The 16,657-nt window shown below is 53.8% G+C and overlaps 1 protein-coding gene across 2 annotated transcripts in view; it reads left to right on the top strand.

Moving 5' to 3' along the window:
- The window catches only part of CLCN7 (chloride voltage-gated channel 7), a 28,734-nt gene that overhangs the window by 653 nt on the left and 11,424 nt on the right, over positions 1-16,657 (top strand). Inside the window, exons 2-10 of one of the 2 annotated variants that reach the window (XM_046666683.1) lie at positions 8,774-8,845; positions 12,247-12,318; positions 12,464-12,529; positions 13,086-13,218; positions 13,479-13,588; positions 14,289-14,369; positions 15,321-15,383; positions 15,503-15,586; positions 16,358-16,451. In XM_046666683.1, the coding sequence (XP_046522639.1) occupies positions 8,774-8,845; positions 12,247-12,318; positions 12,464-12,529; positions 13,086-13,218; positions 13,479-13,588; positions 14,289-14,369; positions 15,321-15,383; positions 15,503-15,586; positions 16,358-16,451 (775 nt within the window). The remainder of the gene's footprint in view (positions 1-8,773; positions 8,846-12,246; positions 12,319-12,463; positions 12,530-13,085; positions 13,219-13,478; positions 13,589-14,288; positions 14,370-15,320; positions 15,384-15,502; positions 15,587-16,357; positions 16,452-16,657) is intronic. The other variant, XM_046666684.1, reaches the window with a different exon arrangement.

Here is a 16,657-nt window from a genome sequence, read left to right as displayed (position 1 = left end):
GGGCCGGGACGGCGGGGCGCAAAGGCCTGGGCCGCCCCGGGCCGCGCCGCAGGCTCCGGCTGCCGGCTCCGGGCTCGCCGCGGCCGAGCGAGTGGGGGTCTGGGTCGCTGGGCGGCCCGGCGCCGGGCCGGTGTTGCGGGCCGGGCGGTGCGCGCATCCTCGCCGTCGTACGGGCGGGGAATCGAGCCGCGGGCCGGGTCGGGACGGGACGGGGCCCCGGGTCTCACTGGGCGGACGGCAGAGCTGGGTTGGTCCCTAGGCCCCGGGTTCTGGAGTCCAGGGGGGAAGCTCCGGGCCCGGTGACAGGCGGGGTCTGAGGAGCCGGCCGAGGTCGCCATCACACTGGGTGTTTTATGAGCCGATGAGCCGACTGGCACTTTGTCGAGTGTGCCCTTGACGGCATGAAGCTCATTATTTTACTCCTAAATGGCTTTAAAGGGAAGGCACATGGTGTTCTGCTCAGGTGACCTTTGTCTACCTCGCCCCCCACCCCCAAAATGGTGATAATTCCATGGGTAACTATTTCAGTTTGGTCGTATTTTGAACCCCCAGGAGGTTTTAACAGTTGAGGTAGAATTTTTCCTTGCAGTGAGAGTAACAGAAGCTGTCTGCCACCCTTCTCTACAGGGATCAGCACAGACTTGCCCACCGCCTTAGGAATGACAAGTGTCTGCACTGTTTCCATTAGCAGTTAATTGAATTTGGAGCACGTAGCAGCCACTTTGCCACAAGTCAGAGGGGGTGGAATGTGCTCAGCGCTTGAGCAAATGCAGTATGTGTCTTTAAATGAATTTCTGCGTGTTGTTTAATTTTGAGTGAATGCGTTATTTTTGTTGATTGCTTGGTCTCATTCTGGTTTGTCATTATTCTTTGCTTTTCCTCCTCCTGTTCTAGATTTGTCCTTGAAACACTTGTGTAACGTTTAAAGATTAGGAGGGACACGATCATCAGGCTGTTTCTCTAGAACTTATCTTTAGGTTTCCTGGTCCATGGGAAATGGATCAGAGGGTGAGCGTCGAAGTCTGCCCTTGGAGTGAAATCTGCTGAAATGCTTTCCGTGTCTGCACGGAAGTGCTCTGAAGCGGCTCATCTGAGGTGGTGGGGATGTGGTTGATTCGTTATTTTCTTCTTGGAATGTTTGTTGGTTTTTTCTCTTTTAAAAGAAAGTAATCTGAAGTCTACAACATAGAAGTGTGAAACAGGCTTTAAGACTTGGTGGGTAAAGAGATTGGAAACTTTGAGGCTGAGTTTGGGTTTATCTCAGGACTGAGCGTGCTCAGGGTTCCCCACTTCTCTTTGCAAATAGGTACAGGAGTTGGCTTTTTGGGGAAGAGCCTGTTGATCTCTCAGAAAAATCTTTGCAAGCTTTTTTGTTTGTTTGCATTTGATAACAACTGATTAGTTGCTCTTAAACAATTAAAAAGATAATTTATTGAGCACCTACTGTGTGCCCAGGTGCCTGCGGTTTGCCTGGGACACAGAGGTGCATGAAGCAGCTTCCTTCCTGCTGGCTCCAGGCTCCTGGAGAAACAGGCCCAGTGCTCCAGGAGGACTGTGTGAGGGGCCCCGAGGGCAGGAGAGGTCTCTTTTGGATCTGGTCTTGAACAGTGTGAGAGCCTCAGGCAGGCAGACAGATGGGAAAGGATAAAGGAGTGTGTGTTTGGGACCCTGCAGCAGTTTGGAAGGTAAATTGGAGTGGGCGTGGAGGTTGGGGGAAGAGCTGGGGTCAGACCTGCAGGGGACAGCTGCTGGCTTTGATTGGGCTTCACCTTGTGGAGAGTGCTGCAGGAAGATGGAGATTTCAGTCTTAGAGGGTCCTCAGCCTGCCTGGTGTGAACGGGTGGGAAGAGGGGGACTCGAGGCATTTGTGCCAGGAACAGCGCTCTGGACCAGCGAGGACGCGTTCCACAGCCTCCTGTGCCTCAGAGTCCTCGCCTGCCAGAGTTCGTCTGCGTGCAGCAGTGGGCACAGGGCTTGTCACAGGCAGTGTCAGAAACAGCCGCACTAAAGGGATGGGTCGTCACTCGCGTACACCTCCCTTGGCAGTGACTGACTTCCTTGATGCTGGCTTTCTTGGTGACCAGTGGGCTGAGTTTGTGGTTAGGCTCGGGGGCACCTAGTACTCCAGCAGATGGCAGCTTGTGAGCTGCTCTCAGTCCAGGGCCTTTTGGACTAAAATGACGGCCCAGGCCAGCAACCGCCCTACGGGAATGTTCTGGTGAACTGAATGTGAGAGCTTTGCCTGGCTGCCTCCTGGCCCTTTGCAGCTGTGGGACGTCCAGAGTTGGTGTCGTTCCCACTGTGGCACGAGCATAGCCTGCCAAGCACCTGAGGTAGCTGCTCGGGGCAGAGCTTCTAAGTGCCCAGTGGGGAGCAGGCACAGCCCTGGCAGGGTGGAGGGGCAGGACCGGACCATTCAGAACCACCTGTGGGTTGCTGTTTCCTTTCTCAGGCCTCTGGGCCCATCATGGCCGAGTGTGGGGTGATGGTGAGTTACCCAGCGAGTTGCTGCCCATCCACTGCTGGGACAAGGAGAGGGTGAGGTCAGCCAGCAGGTCACAGTCATGTGAGTGGGAAGTGGAGCGTTTTGAGAACTTATAGAGGGAAATCTGAGCCAGAATCAGATGCCCCAGGGGTTGGGGAGGCGTGGGGGGCGGTGTTTGCAGGGTTTGTAAATGCATGACCTTTCCAGGGACCTCGGCTTCAGGAAGCTCCCGCTGAGACACCTAGTGGGGTAGGACTCTCAGGTTAGTGTTTAGAATCGGTTCTGGGGATCTGGCTTCTCTGGGAACTAGGGTTACCCCTTGGGACTGTGTCATGCCCTCGTGACCCAGAGCTATAGAGCACAATCTGAGAGTGCCAGGGAGGGGGTTGCAGGGAACGTGTGTGGGGGGGTCATCTGTCGTCCCCACCCGCTCCTTGAGCTCTGCTCCACGTAAGTGAGCACCCTGTCTTTCTCCTAGGCGTCTCCCAGCCCAAGGGGCAGCCCCTCCAAGAAGTCCCTCTGCCTCCGTGTCCTCATCGTCCTGTCTTCCTCCCTCTCCATGCACCCACCCCCAGCCCCACTTTGTAGGATCCAGGCTGGCTGTCCTGGCTCCCTCACGAGGGCTCCTTGAATCTGTCTCCCTCATGCCTTCAGTAGCACCTGTCCAGGGCCAGTGTGAGTGGGACACAGCCACCGCCCTTAGCAAGCTCACAGTCTGGGGAGGCCGCGGAGGACATAGGCACGGCTGGACAGTGCAGGGAGCTGAGGAACAGGAGTGGGCCCAGACCTCGTCAGAGGATCCTGGGAAGCCACCAGGCAGAGGCTGCAGTGGGGCTGTTCCCATCCGGGATGATTCCGATGCCGTCTGCCTGCCTCTGCACATCTTGGTCTGCTCCTTCTTGGCCCTCAGACTCAGCCTAAATGCTCCTCCTGGTCCATCCGATCTGGTGCAGACTGCTCCCTCTGGGTCCCTGTCGGCACCCCGGGAGCCTTTCTCACAGTTTATGCTGCATCGTTCATGGCAGCTTGTTCCCTTTCACTGTAAGCCTCTGCCAGCGGCAGCCCTGTGTCCTCAGTGCTGAGCGTGGAGCCTGGCAGGTGTCAAAATGCAGAGCAGCAGACTGGGACGGCAAATGGCCTTTGTTGTCTTTAAAATTTGTCTTAATTGTGGTTAAAACCTATTATGAAGTTTATCATCATAACCATTTCTAAGCGTATGGTTCAGCAGTGTTACATACATTTACATTGTTGTGCAACCATCATCACCATCCACCCACAGAACTGTCTGCATCTTGCAAAACTGAAACTCTTTCCCCATTAAACACTCACACCCCATCCCCCCTCCCCTAGCTCCTGGAAACCACCCATCTACTACTTCTTCTTCTTCTTCTTCTTTTTTTTTTTTTTGTGAGGAAGATTGGCCCTGAGGTACATGTGTGCCAATCTTCCTCTATTTTATGTGGGATGCCACCACAGTGTGGCTTGACGAGCAGTGCTAGGTCCGCATCTGGGACCTGAACCTGCAAACCCCAGGCTGCCAAAGCAGAGCACACGAACTTAACCACTATGCCACCGGGCTGGCCCCACTACTTCTTGTCTCTATAATTTTGACTACTCTAGGAACCTCATATAAATGAAATCATACAGAATTTGTTTTTTGCAACTGGCTTCTTTCTTTTACTATGTGATGTCCTCAAGGTTCATCCATGTTGTAGCATACTGCAGAATTTCCTTCCTTTTTAAGACCAAATAATATTCCATTGTATGGAAAGACCATGCTATGTTTGTTATTCATCCATCAGTGGACACTTGAGTTGCTTCCACCTCTTGGCTATTTGTGAATAATGCTGCCGTGAACATGGTGTACAAATAGCTCCTCGAGACCCTACTTTCAATTCTTTGGGTCTGTATCCAGAGGTGGGATTGCTGGATTGTATGGTAGTTCTATTTTTAATATTTTGAGGAACCACCATACTGTGTTCCACGGCAGCTGCACCATTTTACATTCCCACCAACAGTGCACAGGGTTCCACCTTCTCCACATCCTCGTCGACACTTGTTGATTCTGACCGTGCTCGCAGGTGTGAGGTGCTGTCTGGTTGTGGTTTTGATCTGCATTTCTCTAATGATCAGTGGTGTTTTTATGCCATTTGTGTGTATTCTTTGGAGGGGTGTTTATTCAAGTCCTTTGCCCATTTTTGAGCCGGTTTGTTTTTTCGCTGTTGAGTTGTAGGAGTTCTCTATGTATCCTGGATATTAACCCCTTATCAGATACTTGCTTTGTAAATATCTTCCCCCATTTTGTAGGTTGCCTCTTCACTCTAATTGTTTTCTTTGATGCACAAAAGTTCTTCAGTTTGACATAGTCCCATCTGCGTATAACTGTTGTAAATTTTTTTAATGGTTATGGATGTACAGGAGGTTGAAAGACAGTCCAGAGAGGACCTGTGTACCACCCCCAGTTTCTTCCAGTGGTTCCATCTTATGGAACAGCACAGTGCTGAAACTGGGCACTGATGTTGGCATAATGTGCACGCACGTGTGTGTGTAGTTCTCTGCTGTCGTGTCACGTGTATAGATCTTTGTGAGCATCGCTGCAGTCAACACACAGAGCATGTCCATCACCTCCAGGATTTCCCGCATCCTGCCTCTCGTAGTCACACCCCCTCATCAGGTCTGCGCTCATCCCTCCAGGTCTGATGTGTTGATATCGGGTTGGTGGAACCGTATAGTGTGTGATCTTTGGGATTGACTGCTTTCACTCAGCATCCCACCCTGGAGATTTCATCCGGGCTGTTGGGCATATCAGTAGTTTGAGGACCAACTAGTATTTAATTTCACTTGCATTAAAAAAAGAAAGGAGGGGCTGGCCCCGTGGCGCAGTGGTTAAGTTTGCATGTTCCTCTTTGGCAGTCTGGGGTTCACTGGTTCGGATCCCAGGCGCAGACCTATGTACCACTTGTCAAGCCATGCTGTGGTATGCGACCCATATATAAAACAGAGGAAGATTGGCATGGATGTTAGTTCAGGGCCAGTCTTCCTTAGCAAAAAGAGGAGGATTGAGGGCCGGCCCGGTGGCACAGCAGTTAAGTTCACACGTTTCGCTTCTCGGCAGCCTGGGTTTCACTGGTTTGGATCCCGGGTGTGGACATGGCACCGCTTGGCAAAAGCCATGCTGTGGTAGGCATCCCACATATAAAAGTAGAGGAAGATGGGCATGGATGTTAGCTCAGGGCCAGTCTTCCTCAGCAAAAAGAGGAGGATTGGCAGTACTTAGCTCAAGGCTAATCTTCCTCAAAAGAAAATAAAAGGATTGGTGGGAGATGTTAGCTCAGGGCTAGTCTTCCTCAAAAAAAAAAAAAGAGAAAGGAATAGACACAACGCTAAATATGTGGTTGAACTGCAAGTAAATGGCTTTTTCATCACAAAAGATATTTCCTAAAAGATGCTCATCAAGTTGAGAAAAGAGATGATAGAGGGCCAGCCCCAGTGGCCTAGTGGTTAAGGTTGGTGGGCTCCACTTGGTGGCCTGAGTGGACCTACACTTCTCTGTTAGCAGCCATGCTGTGGTGGGGGCCTACATCAAAATAAAAAAAGAGGAAGATTGGCAATGGATGTTAGCTCAGGCAATCTTCCTCAGGAAAAAAAAAAGAAGATACACAAAGGTGCTGGAGGGGGGTGAGTGGGGGCCCGGTGGAGGGCAGCCATGGGGGGGGCGTGGCCAGAGCTTAGCCCTGCCCACCCCCAGCCTCCATCTCCCCGTGGGTGCCGTCCAAAACAGTGCTCTCTCAGTGCAGACCGCTGTGCTCACCTGGCCTCTTCCCAGCCACGTGCTGAGGACCTGTTGTCACCACTGCTTGCCCCTCGAGACCTTTTCTGCCCGCCTCTTCCTGAGGTGATGTGCAGGGTGCAGCCTGGCTCGCAGACACTGTTTGGGTGTCAGAGGAGATGCTTTCTGGGGTCCGACTCTGGGCTGCCTTGGTGCATTGGGAGACTGCCTGATGTGGTTGAGCTTCTCTCGTGATCAGTGATGAGTAGGATAAAATGCCAGGCTGCCTTTTTCTGTGGGCTCTGTCCGTCAGGTCGGACACCAAATCAATATTCCCGTTTTCCTTTCACATTTGGACTCTCTTGCTGTTGCTCAGCCGCGTGTGTCCATCTTTGCACCCTGCCTGCCTGGCCGGTCTGCGTGTTTGGAGCTGTCCCCGAGGAAGCGCATTTGGTGTTCTGTGGCCAGCTTTGCTTCTGGTGCCCCTTCCTGATCACAGTGTCCTGTCTGGGGAGCAGGGGCTGCAGCCAGCCCTGGGCCACTTCCTGATCAGAGTGCACTCAAGAACTGGGATCCCTTCCTAGGCCCCCCACCCTGCCTTTCTCACTGGATTCAGCAGTTGGGGGCATTGTCAGTTGTTTTTGAAAGAGGAAACAGCTGTGTTTCTCTCATTAATCATCTGTTTTGCGGACGTTTACCATGTGTATGTCGAGAGAAGTGCACAGTCATGCGAGTGGAGCCTGACAATTGTCATGTGAACATGAACCCCCTCGTTACCACCTGTTGTGGGGTGATGGTGGCCCCCTAGAAGATCTGTCTGTCCACTCCTAACCCTGGAACCTGTGTATGGTCCTCGTATGGAAATGGGATCTTTGCAGATGTGATCACGTTAAGATGAGGTCGGGCTGGCGCAGGGTGCGCCCTCACTCCATCGACTGGTGTCCTCATCAGGGGAGGGACATTTGGACACAGGCACACTCGGAGGGAGGAGGCCGCGTGATGACCGAAGCAGAGATGGTGTTGCCAGGGAATGCTGAGGATCGCCAATGCCATCAGAAGCTGGGAGAGGCAGGAAGGAGCCTCCTCGTACCTTTGAGAGGGAGCACTGCCTGCCGACACCTTGAAATTGGACTTCTGGCCTCCAGAGCTGGGAGAGAACGAATTTTTGCTATTTTAAGCCACCGAGGCTGTGGGAATTGGTTACAGCAGCCCCAGAAGACTCAGACTCCCCCCAACAGAGTCGGCCAGCATCCCCAAAGCCCCCTGGTGCTGCTCGCTTTTACTGTCTCCCCCAGCCCCCACCCCGTAACCACCACCACCTGACCTTCCACTTCCTGTGGTGGAATCCCGGTAGCTCTCTGGCCTGGTGCTCCTCGGGCCTATCATGCTGTCAGGAGTGGTTTGTTCCTGTCGTTGCTGCATGGTTCTCCACTGCGTGTAGGACTGCCAGAGAAAATGCAGGGCGCCCAGCTGCATTTGCATTTCAGAGAAACGGTGAATAATGGTTTGGGGTTTTTTTTGTGAGGAAGATTAGCCCTGAGCTAACATGTGCTACCAATCCTCCTCTTTTTGCTGAGGAAGACTGGCCCTGAGCTAACATCCATACCCATCTTCCTCTACTTTATATGTGGGACGCCTACCACAGCATGGCTTGACAAGCGGTGCCATGTCCACACCCGGGATCCGAACCTTCGAGCCCCGGGCCGCCGAAGTGGAACGTGCAAACTTAACTTCTGTGCCACCAGGCCAGCACTGAATAATGTTTTAATACAAGTGTGTTCCGCACGGTATTTAAGACGTACTTAGGCTAACACATGACTTGTTTCTCTGAAATGCACGTGTAACTGGTACTTGTGTTTTTTCCCCTAGTCTTGGCCTGCAGTGTGCATAAGAGAAGTCACGCGCCTGATTTGTCTGTCCTCTGTGGTTGACCTGCCCCCTGGGCCTGGGAGCACAGCCCTACTTTAGAGAGGGAGCGTCCTGGGTCCCCTGCCCTGGGCGAGGAGGCACTTCTGACTGTGTGTCTGGAGGCCTGTGACAGGTCCCCCCCTGCAGAGCCACTCAGTCTCATGATGGGGGATGCACAGAACTGGGAGCTGGGGGGCAGGGGACAGAAAGACTCCTGGAGGAGGGGCCATGGACCACCTAGATTTTCTAGGCTTGGGGTGGGGTACCTGGGAGGACACTGGTGTGGTCCTGCAGCCCGGGGTTCTGGTGGCTGGCAAGTGTCTCATCTCCAGTCTCTGAAGCGCTGCAGAACAGGGGAGGACAGGGCCTCGGGGGTGGGGAAGGCCTGGGCTTCGGAGCTGGGGGCTGGACTATTTGATGACAGGCTGTGGGTGGTGAGGGCAGGCCTGGGGATCCAGCGTTGGCCCTGCTGGGGTCCCCCTCATGGCACCTGGGGGTCTGTGTCCTTGGGTGAGGCCGGGTGGCGTGGGCATGCAGAGAGCAGCACAGCCCTGTGGCTAAGTGATTTCTTAGGTCGCAGCACAGCCCTGTGATTTCTCTTCTGCTTCTAGTCGCCCCATTCCACGTTTTTCCGGATTGGACAGATGAGCAACGTGGAGCTGGATGATGAGCTTCTGGACCCTGTGAGTGGTAGTTATTCCCCATTCATGGAGCACCCACTGCGTGCCAGGCTTGTTCCCAGGGAGCACAAGTCTGCGCTGGTGGAGCTGCAGCCTAGCAGACAGCAGACAGTAACGCCAAGCAAGAGGCTGCCGGACTGTGGGCGGGCCCAGCAGAGCTCAGGGACGAATGTAGACATTGCAGAGCTCAGGGACTGACATGGGCCATGCAGGGCTCGGGGACAGAATGATGAGCAGACATGGAGCCCCCAGAGCCAGGGAAGGCTGCTCCAAGGGGCTGTGTCCCCTGAGGCCGAGCCAGACAAGCAGAGATGGGGGAAGTGTGTGTTAGGCAAGGAACACCAAGCATGCTGTGTGGAGGTGCAGGAAGCAGGCGGGGGGCGGAGGGGGGAGGTGCCAGGGGTAGCAGGGGCCCCAGTGGGCTGGAGGAGGGCTCTGGGGGCTGGGTGGAAGTGGGCATCTCAGGGTGGGGGGCCCTTGGAGAGCAGTGATGTTCTCTTCCCCTGCCCCTGTGCTGGGGCCGGACTGTCCAGCAGCTGCCAGGGAAACGTTTCCTGAGCGCTCTCCACCAGACTTGTCTTTGACTTCCTGCTCCGACATCTCATGGTTCTGATCTGCATTTCCCTGATGGCTGGTGATGTTGAGCATCTGGCCTGCGCTGATGGCCACTGGATGTCTTCTTTGGGAAATGTCTGTTCAGATCCTGTGCTCCTTTTTTAATCGTGTTACCATATGTTTTTATAGTTGAATTATAAGTGTTCTTTGTGTGTTCTGGACACAGATCGCTCATCAGATACACGATTGGCAGAGACTTTCTCCTGGTCTGGGTATTCTGCTCACTTTCTGACGGTGTCCTCTGAAGCACGGAAGCTTTTCACTCTGATGAAGTTCAGCCCGTCTGTTTTTTGCTTTGGTTGCTCCTGCTTTTGGTGTCATATCTAAGAAACCATTGCCTGACCCCAGGTCACAAAGATTCAGTCCTATGCTTTCTTATAAGAGATTATATATTTAGATCTTTGACCCATTTTTCATGAATTCTGTGTATGGTTTAAGATGCGAGTCCAGCCTTGTCATTTTGCATTGTGGATATCCAGTTTTCTCAGCACCATTTCCTGAGAAGACTGGTCTTTCCCTATTGCATTGTCCGGGCGCTTTGTGGAAAATGAGTTGGCTGTAGATGTGAGGGTTTATTTCTGGTCTCTCAGTTGTCTGCTGTCCGTCTGTCCTTGTGCCAGTGCCCCGCTGTCTGGATGACTGCAGCTTTGTAGCAAGTTTTGTAACGAGCGAGTGTGAGGGTTCCAACTTTGTTGTTCTTCAAGGTTTTTTTGACTGTTCAGGGTCCCTTGCTTTTCCACATGGAGTTTAGGATCAGCTTGTCAGTTTCTTCAACAACACCAGCTGGAATTTAGATAAGGCTTGCTTTGAATTTTAATATTACGTCTTCCAATCTATGAACACAGGATATCTTTCCATCTATTTAGGTCTTCAGTTATTTTCAATGATGTTTTATAGTTTTCAGGGTACAAGTCTTACACTTCTCTTGTTAAATGTATTTTAGGAATAAAGTTTATTTTATGTATTTTATTTTATTTTTTTTTTAAGATTTTATTTTTTCCTTTTTTCTCCCCAAAGCCCCCCGGTACATAGTTGTATATTCTTAGTTGTGGGTCCTTCTAGTTGTGGTATGTGGGACGCTGCCTCAGCGTGGCTTGATGAGCAGCGCCGTGTCCGCGCCCAGGATTCGAACCAACGAAACACTGGGCCGCCTGCAGTGGAGTTCGCAAACTTAACCATTCAGCCATGGGGCCAGCCCCTATATATTTTATTTTTGATGCTCTTGTAGATAGAACTGCTTTCTTAATTTCATTTCAGATAGTTCATTGCAAGTACATAGAAATACATTTGATTTTTGTATATTGATCTCGTATCCTTCAATTTTACTGAATGCGTTTATCAGTTCTAATAGTTTTTTTTAGTGTATTTTGGGGGATTTTTCTATACACTAGATCATGTCATCTACACATAGGGAGTTTCACTTCTTCCTTTCCATCTTGATGCCCTTTGTTTCATTTTCTTGCCTAATGGACCTGGTAGAAGCTGCAGTGCGGTGCTGAAGAGCAGTGGTAAGAGTGAGCGTCCTTTTCTTCTTCCTGATTCTGGGGGGAAGCTTCAGTCTTTCACCATCGAGGGTGATGTGGCCTGTGGGTTTTCGTATATGTCTTCATCAAGTTGAGCAGCCTCCTACTCCTGGTTTATCGAGTGTTTTTCTCATGAAGAGGTGTTGGATTTTGTCAGATGCTTTTTCTGTATCTCTTGAGATGATTGTCTGGATTTTGTCCTTTATGTTATTGAAATGGCATGAACTGTTTGTATTTACAACACTTCTGACACCAGTTTGTTGGTTTTTTCCTCATAACCAGCTAATTCTCTGATTCTCCAGACACCACCTGAGTGTCCTACAAGTCAGTTTATTCTGACAGCGTCTACTCGGTGTCAGCACAGACCCCACAGGTTAAGGGTCAGTCCCACAAGACTGCGCCCACTTCAGACCATCACAAGTCCAGGTTGTCACCTGTGCTCTGATCGACTGGCTGTAAATCGGGGTTCCCACTGCCCCCTCCTCAGGTTTCATAATTTGCTCAATGGCTCACAGAACTCAGGGAGACATTTTATTTATGTTTACTGGTTTGTCGTAAAGGATATGACTCTGTAATGGCACGTGGAAAAGATGCACAGGGAAGGAGTGGGGAGGGGCACAGAGCTTCCATGCTGCCGGGGAGCACCAGCCTCCAGCACCTCCCATAGTCACCAGTCCAGAAGCTCTCCAAAACTTCTCATTTTGGGTTTTTATGGTGATTAGCTCTGTCTCCACCCTCTCTCCCCTCTAGAGGTCAGAGGTCTGGGGACGTGGCTGAAAGTTCCAACCCTTGAGTCCCATGGTCGGTTCCCCTGGCGATCAGCCCCCATCCTGAAGCTACCTAGGGGCCCCCAGCCACCTCCAACTCATTAACGCACAGAAGACACTCATTACTCCAGAGACGCTGAGGGTTTTAGGAGCTGTGTGCCAGACCTGGGACATAGACCAATAAAATACTTTCCATCGTACCACAAACATTTTGAATTAATGGATTTTCAGATGTCAAACCAACCTTTCATTCCTGGGGTAAACCCAGCTTGGCTGTGGTGTTGCAGGGTCCCATCTTCTGGCCCCGTATTGAGGACTTTGTGTGTTGTTCCTCGGGGTGTGTGTCTGTAGTTAGTTTCCTGTCTTGTGGTGTCCTTGTCTGGCTTTGAGGTCAGGAAAGGACCAGCCTCGTGGGATGAGTGGGTGTGTGCTCCCTCCTCTTCTCATCTGGGCTTCATTCATAAATGTGCTGGGTTGTCACAGCCTCTTCCTTCCGCAGGACATGGACCCCCCTCACCCTTTCCCCAAGGAGATCCCGCACAATGAGAAGCTCCTGTCCCTCAAGTACGAGGTGGGCCTCCTCCCTCTGTGCTCCCGCGCCATGCAGCCCCTAGCACTCTATCCCCTCCCCAGCTCCACACCCCCACCTGCTGCCCGCCATGAACCTGGAACATTGGGTCAGTGGTCAGTGTTGTCTCTGCTATCCTGGTCTGCAGAGCTTGGACTATGACAACAGTGAGAACCAGCTGTTCCTGGAGGAGGAGAGGCGGATCAACCACACGGTGAGTCTGGGGCCCGACAGCCCAGACACTGCTGCCTCAGAGGCGTCCGCAGGCCTTTGATCACAGTGCAGTGTCCTTGTGGCACGTGCCCCACTCTTGGCTGCCCTGGTGACCGAAGGGCTGGCCTGGTGCTGCTCTCTGGGCCAGGTGCAGCAATGCATCCCCTCCATCTCTCACCCCTCCTCGCTCCCTGTGCCTCAGATTATGGTGTGTGTCCTAGAGCAGGAGATGCCCAACGCCCAGTCCAGGAAACTGTCTGTCACATGGTTATGACTAAGAGGGCTGTTCTTGGAGACGTCAGCTGTGGTGTCCAGAATGTCAGCAGCTGATTATGAATTGGTTGGGAAGGTACACACACACCCCCACCAAGATGCTCCATTGTCTCTGAGGCTTTGACCAGAGGCCACCTTTGTAGGACTCGGGGGTCCCAAGTGCAGCGTGCCACACATGATGGCGATGAGCAGAATTCCAGGGGCCAGTCACACCATCCCCAGAGTGGCCTGTGACAGGAGGTCTCACCACTGCAGCCTCTTCTGACAGGCGCCTTGCCCTGCAGGCCTTCCGGACGGTGGAGATTAAGCGCTGGGTCATCTGCGCCATGATCGGGATTCTCACGGGCCTCGTGGCCTGCTTCATTGACATCGTGGTGGAGAACTTGGCCGGCCTGAAATACAAGGTCGTCAAGGACAATATCCTTTGTGGTCCTGTGGCACGGAGCGGCCCAGGGGGACCGTCCAGTTGGGGGAGGCGTGCCTAGGGGCTGCAGCTCTGTCCTGCTTGGGCGGTGAAACGTCTCTGGGCTGTCCAGTGAGCGCACAGCCTGTGAAGCTCTCGGGCGGGCTTGTGCCTGGGCCAGTGCTGCAGGCCAGGAGGCCAGGCCGCGAGGGCATCGCAGGCGGGGGGCATAGTCCCCAGTGGGGAAGCTGCAGTTGTCCTTGATGAGCCCCAGATATCGACAAGTTCACGGAGAAGGGTGGGCTGTCCTTGTCCCTTGTGCTGTGGGCCACGCTAAATGCTGCCTTTGTGCTCGTTGGCTCTGTGATCGTCGCCTTCATAGAGGTATGTGCAGCCACGAGGAGGCCATGGTGGGAGGCCGCTTGGTGGTGGGCACCCCTCCAGCTCACCCACCCGCAGCTCCTGCCCGTGAGCTTCCCGTGGTCAGACTGCAGGGTAACCCTCTGGTGCCCATGTTGAACGGTTGAGTCAAAACAGCAAACACGTCTGGGCCTCTTCACCCCCAGCCTTGGGGTGCCGCTCCTGTCCCCCTGCCCCGTGTCTCCCCCATGCAGCGAGGACACATCTAGGGCTTCCCCCGGCCTCAGACCCTCCTAGGGTGCTCCTTTGCTCCAGGACTTCTCCCAGAAGCCTCCCTTCCTATGGCCTGCCTCTTTCTTTGCTCCTTCCTTGTCATGGGGTGTGGGAAGGAAGATGGGGCAGCATCTGGAAGCTTCTCTCTGGGGTACAGTGTGGTGCCCCCTCAGAGGGAGCGGGGAGCTCCAGTCTCTCTCAGCAGGTGCATGACAGATGCCTTCCGTCTGTCCTGGAGTGTCCTCACCCTGCCCCCTTGGGGGACACTGGGCCTCCTTCCATCTCTTCCCACATCCCACAGTGTGCGCTCCCCCGGGGGTCGCTCTGCATCTGGGGTGGGAGAAGCGAGAAGCCCCTTCTCTGGGCAGCCCGTCCCCTGTCCTGGGCCCTACATGGCCGCGGCAGCTGCCTAGCATGGCTCAGCTCAGTGCTTGCCTCCCTCTCCTTCCAGCCAGTTGCTGCTGGCAGCGGGATCCCCCAGATCAAGTGCTTCCTCAATGGGGTGAAGATCCCCCACGTGGTCCGGCTCAAGGTGAGGCGTGGCGGTGACCTCTGGTGGGAGCACAGTGCTCAGCTTGGGGTTCCTTTGCTGAGTTAGGAGCATTTTGTGTGCCCACCTCCCCTCCGCCATCCGCCCAGGCCTGTTTCATGTGCCACTGCTGAGCGCGTGCAGGGATGTGCTGACGGATTTTATGTAAACTTTCTTTGGGAAGTGGTACAGACTTTCTCTTGTCCACGTTGAGTGACGCAGAAATGCTTCACTGGTGTGTGTGTTTGATCTCAGCTCTAGGATGTGCGTGAATTCTGTCTGGTGAGTGGCGTCACACGAGGAGGAGAGCTGTGTTGGAGTCATAAACTTCAGGGCATTTTTCCTTTTCTCAAACTCTTTCTTAATACTTATTATCCTTAATCTTTTCGAACACCCTGATGCCTAGAGGGCTGGGAAGTCACAGTTCCTCCTGTGCTCATGTTCAGGTGTGTGGTCAGCACGCCGCAGCCTGGGATTTGCTGGCGGCTTCTTTCCTGCCCCTGCCTCGGGAGGCCGTGCTCCCGGGGTCGGGGCACTGGGGCCGGTGGATGCACTCCAGGGGAGCAGAGCAGCCTCCGGGTTCCCTGCGGCAGAAGAGGTGGTGGGAATGGCATCTGACCTGTGGTAGCCAGACTAGGTAGCCAGGTGGTGGGCAGTGATGCAGCAAGTGCTGGATGAGGAGATGCCCCTGGGCTGTCAGGAGGGGCACGAGGGCTGCCATCTGTACGTACTGCATGCAGCCACTCAGTATAGAGAGTTTGAAGATACAGGAAGGCAGCGAAGAACGGGCTGGAATCCCGCCACCATGGATGCCCACTGGGATGTGCTGCCCTCCTGTGCACCTTCTTTGGTTCTCACAAGGCTGGGCTCCACATGTGGCATTTTGTTGCTCAGCTTCCTTGACTGTGTGTGGCCCTTCATCAGACACTTGGCATGTTTTCCTTTGTGTTCCAGACCCTGGTGATCAAGGTGTCCGGCGTGATCCTGTCGGTGGTGGGAGGACTGGCCGTGGGAAAGGTAGTGGAGCGTGTGGCCCTGCCCTAGCCTGAGTTCCTCTGTGTGCCACGCGGGACCCAAGGCCGGTTTGTTCTCTCCAAGCTCACGCTCACCTGTGTGCGGCTGTCCTGTCCTTGTAGGAGGGGCCAATGATACACTCGGGCTCCGTGATTGCTGCTGGGGTCTCCCAGGGGAGGTCAACATCACTGAAGCGAGATTTCAAGGTGAGTCCTCTCTCCTGATGTGGATGTCGACTGTGAGGGTGACCGAGGACACCCGTTGGAGAGCTGGGACCCCTCCTGCTCGTGCAGGTGTGCTCTGCTGGGACCCATCATTGACATTGCATCTGAGGGTCTCCCCAGCGAACTGTCCTGGGGGCTTTGCCAGGGCCTGACCAAGGAGTCCGCTCAGCCTGATTCTGGGTATTTCGTGTGGATGTGCATTTCTGCGGGGAGGGTCTGTAGCTCTAAACAAACAGTTTCTCAAAGGACTCAGCTACCCAGAAAGAGGGCAGGAATGACACATGCAGGTTGAAGATGCTCAGTTTTCACGATACGCTTCAGAAGATTGTTGCGTTTCCCCAAAGAGCCCCCAGCATCCTGATGGGTATTGCACTGAGTTTATAGGTTTAGAGACAGTTAACGTTTTTACAGTATAGAGCCTTTCCTTTAAGTTAAGAACACAGTGAAGTTTTGTGTTCGTTGGGCTTCATTAGGTCTCTCAGCGGCGTTGTGGGTTTGTTGATTTAGCTCTTGCACAGACCGTGAAGTTGAGTTACTGCTATGAGTGGCGTGCTTTCCCATTTTCCCATGGTGGCTGGTGTGCAGGGCGGCTCTCACGGTGTTGCTGCCCCCTGCCCTTCTGCAGTCCCTGTGAATCCTTCCCTCCCCTCCCCGGCCTGTCTCCACGGCCTCCAGCTGACCTCTTCCCTTCCTGAGAGAAGTGCCCTTGGAGAAGCTGGCTGAGACCCTCTGCCCCATCTGTTCCTGGTTCAGATCTTCGAGTACTTCCGCAGAGACACAGAGAAGCGGGACTTCGTCTCGGCGGGAGCTGCGGCTGGAGTGTCCGCTGCGTTTGGAGCCCCCGTGGGTGAGGAGGGGCGGTCCTGCTTGGTCTGACGTGCCTGCCCGTGTTGGGGAATCTGCTCTCCCACGGTGTGAAGGGATAGTCTTGGTGTGTGTGGGCGAGGGTGTGGGGTGTACCCCCTGAGAGGCCCCGAGGACTGCCTCTGACATGGTCCCAGTGCCCTGGGGACGGAGGGCATGAAGTGGCAGTGGGTTTGGGTTTCCTGTGGC

The sequence above is a fragment of the Equus quagga genome, chromosome 7, assembly GCF_021613505.1.
Source record: "Equus quagga isolate Etosha38 chromosome 7, UCLA_HA_Equagga_1.0, whole genome shotgun sequence".
NCBI classification, from domain to species: Eukaryota; Metazoa; Chordata; class Mammalia; order Perissodactyla; family Equidae; genus Equus; species Equus quagga.
Note: the sequence above shows the minus strand (reverse complement) of the source record. Positions and strands in the feature narration are given on the sequence as shown.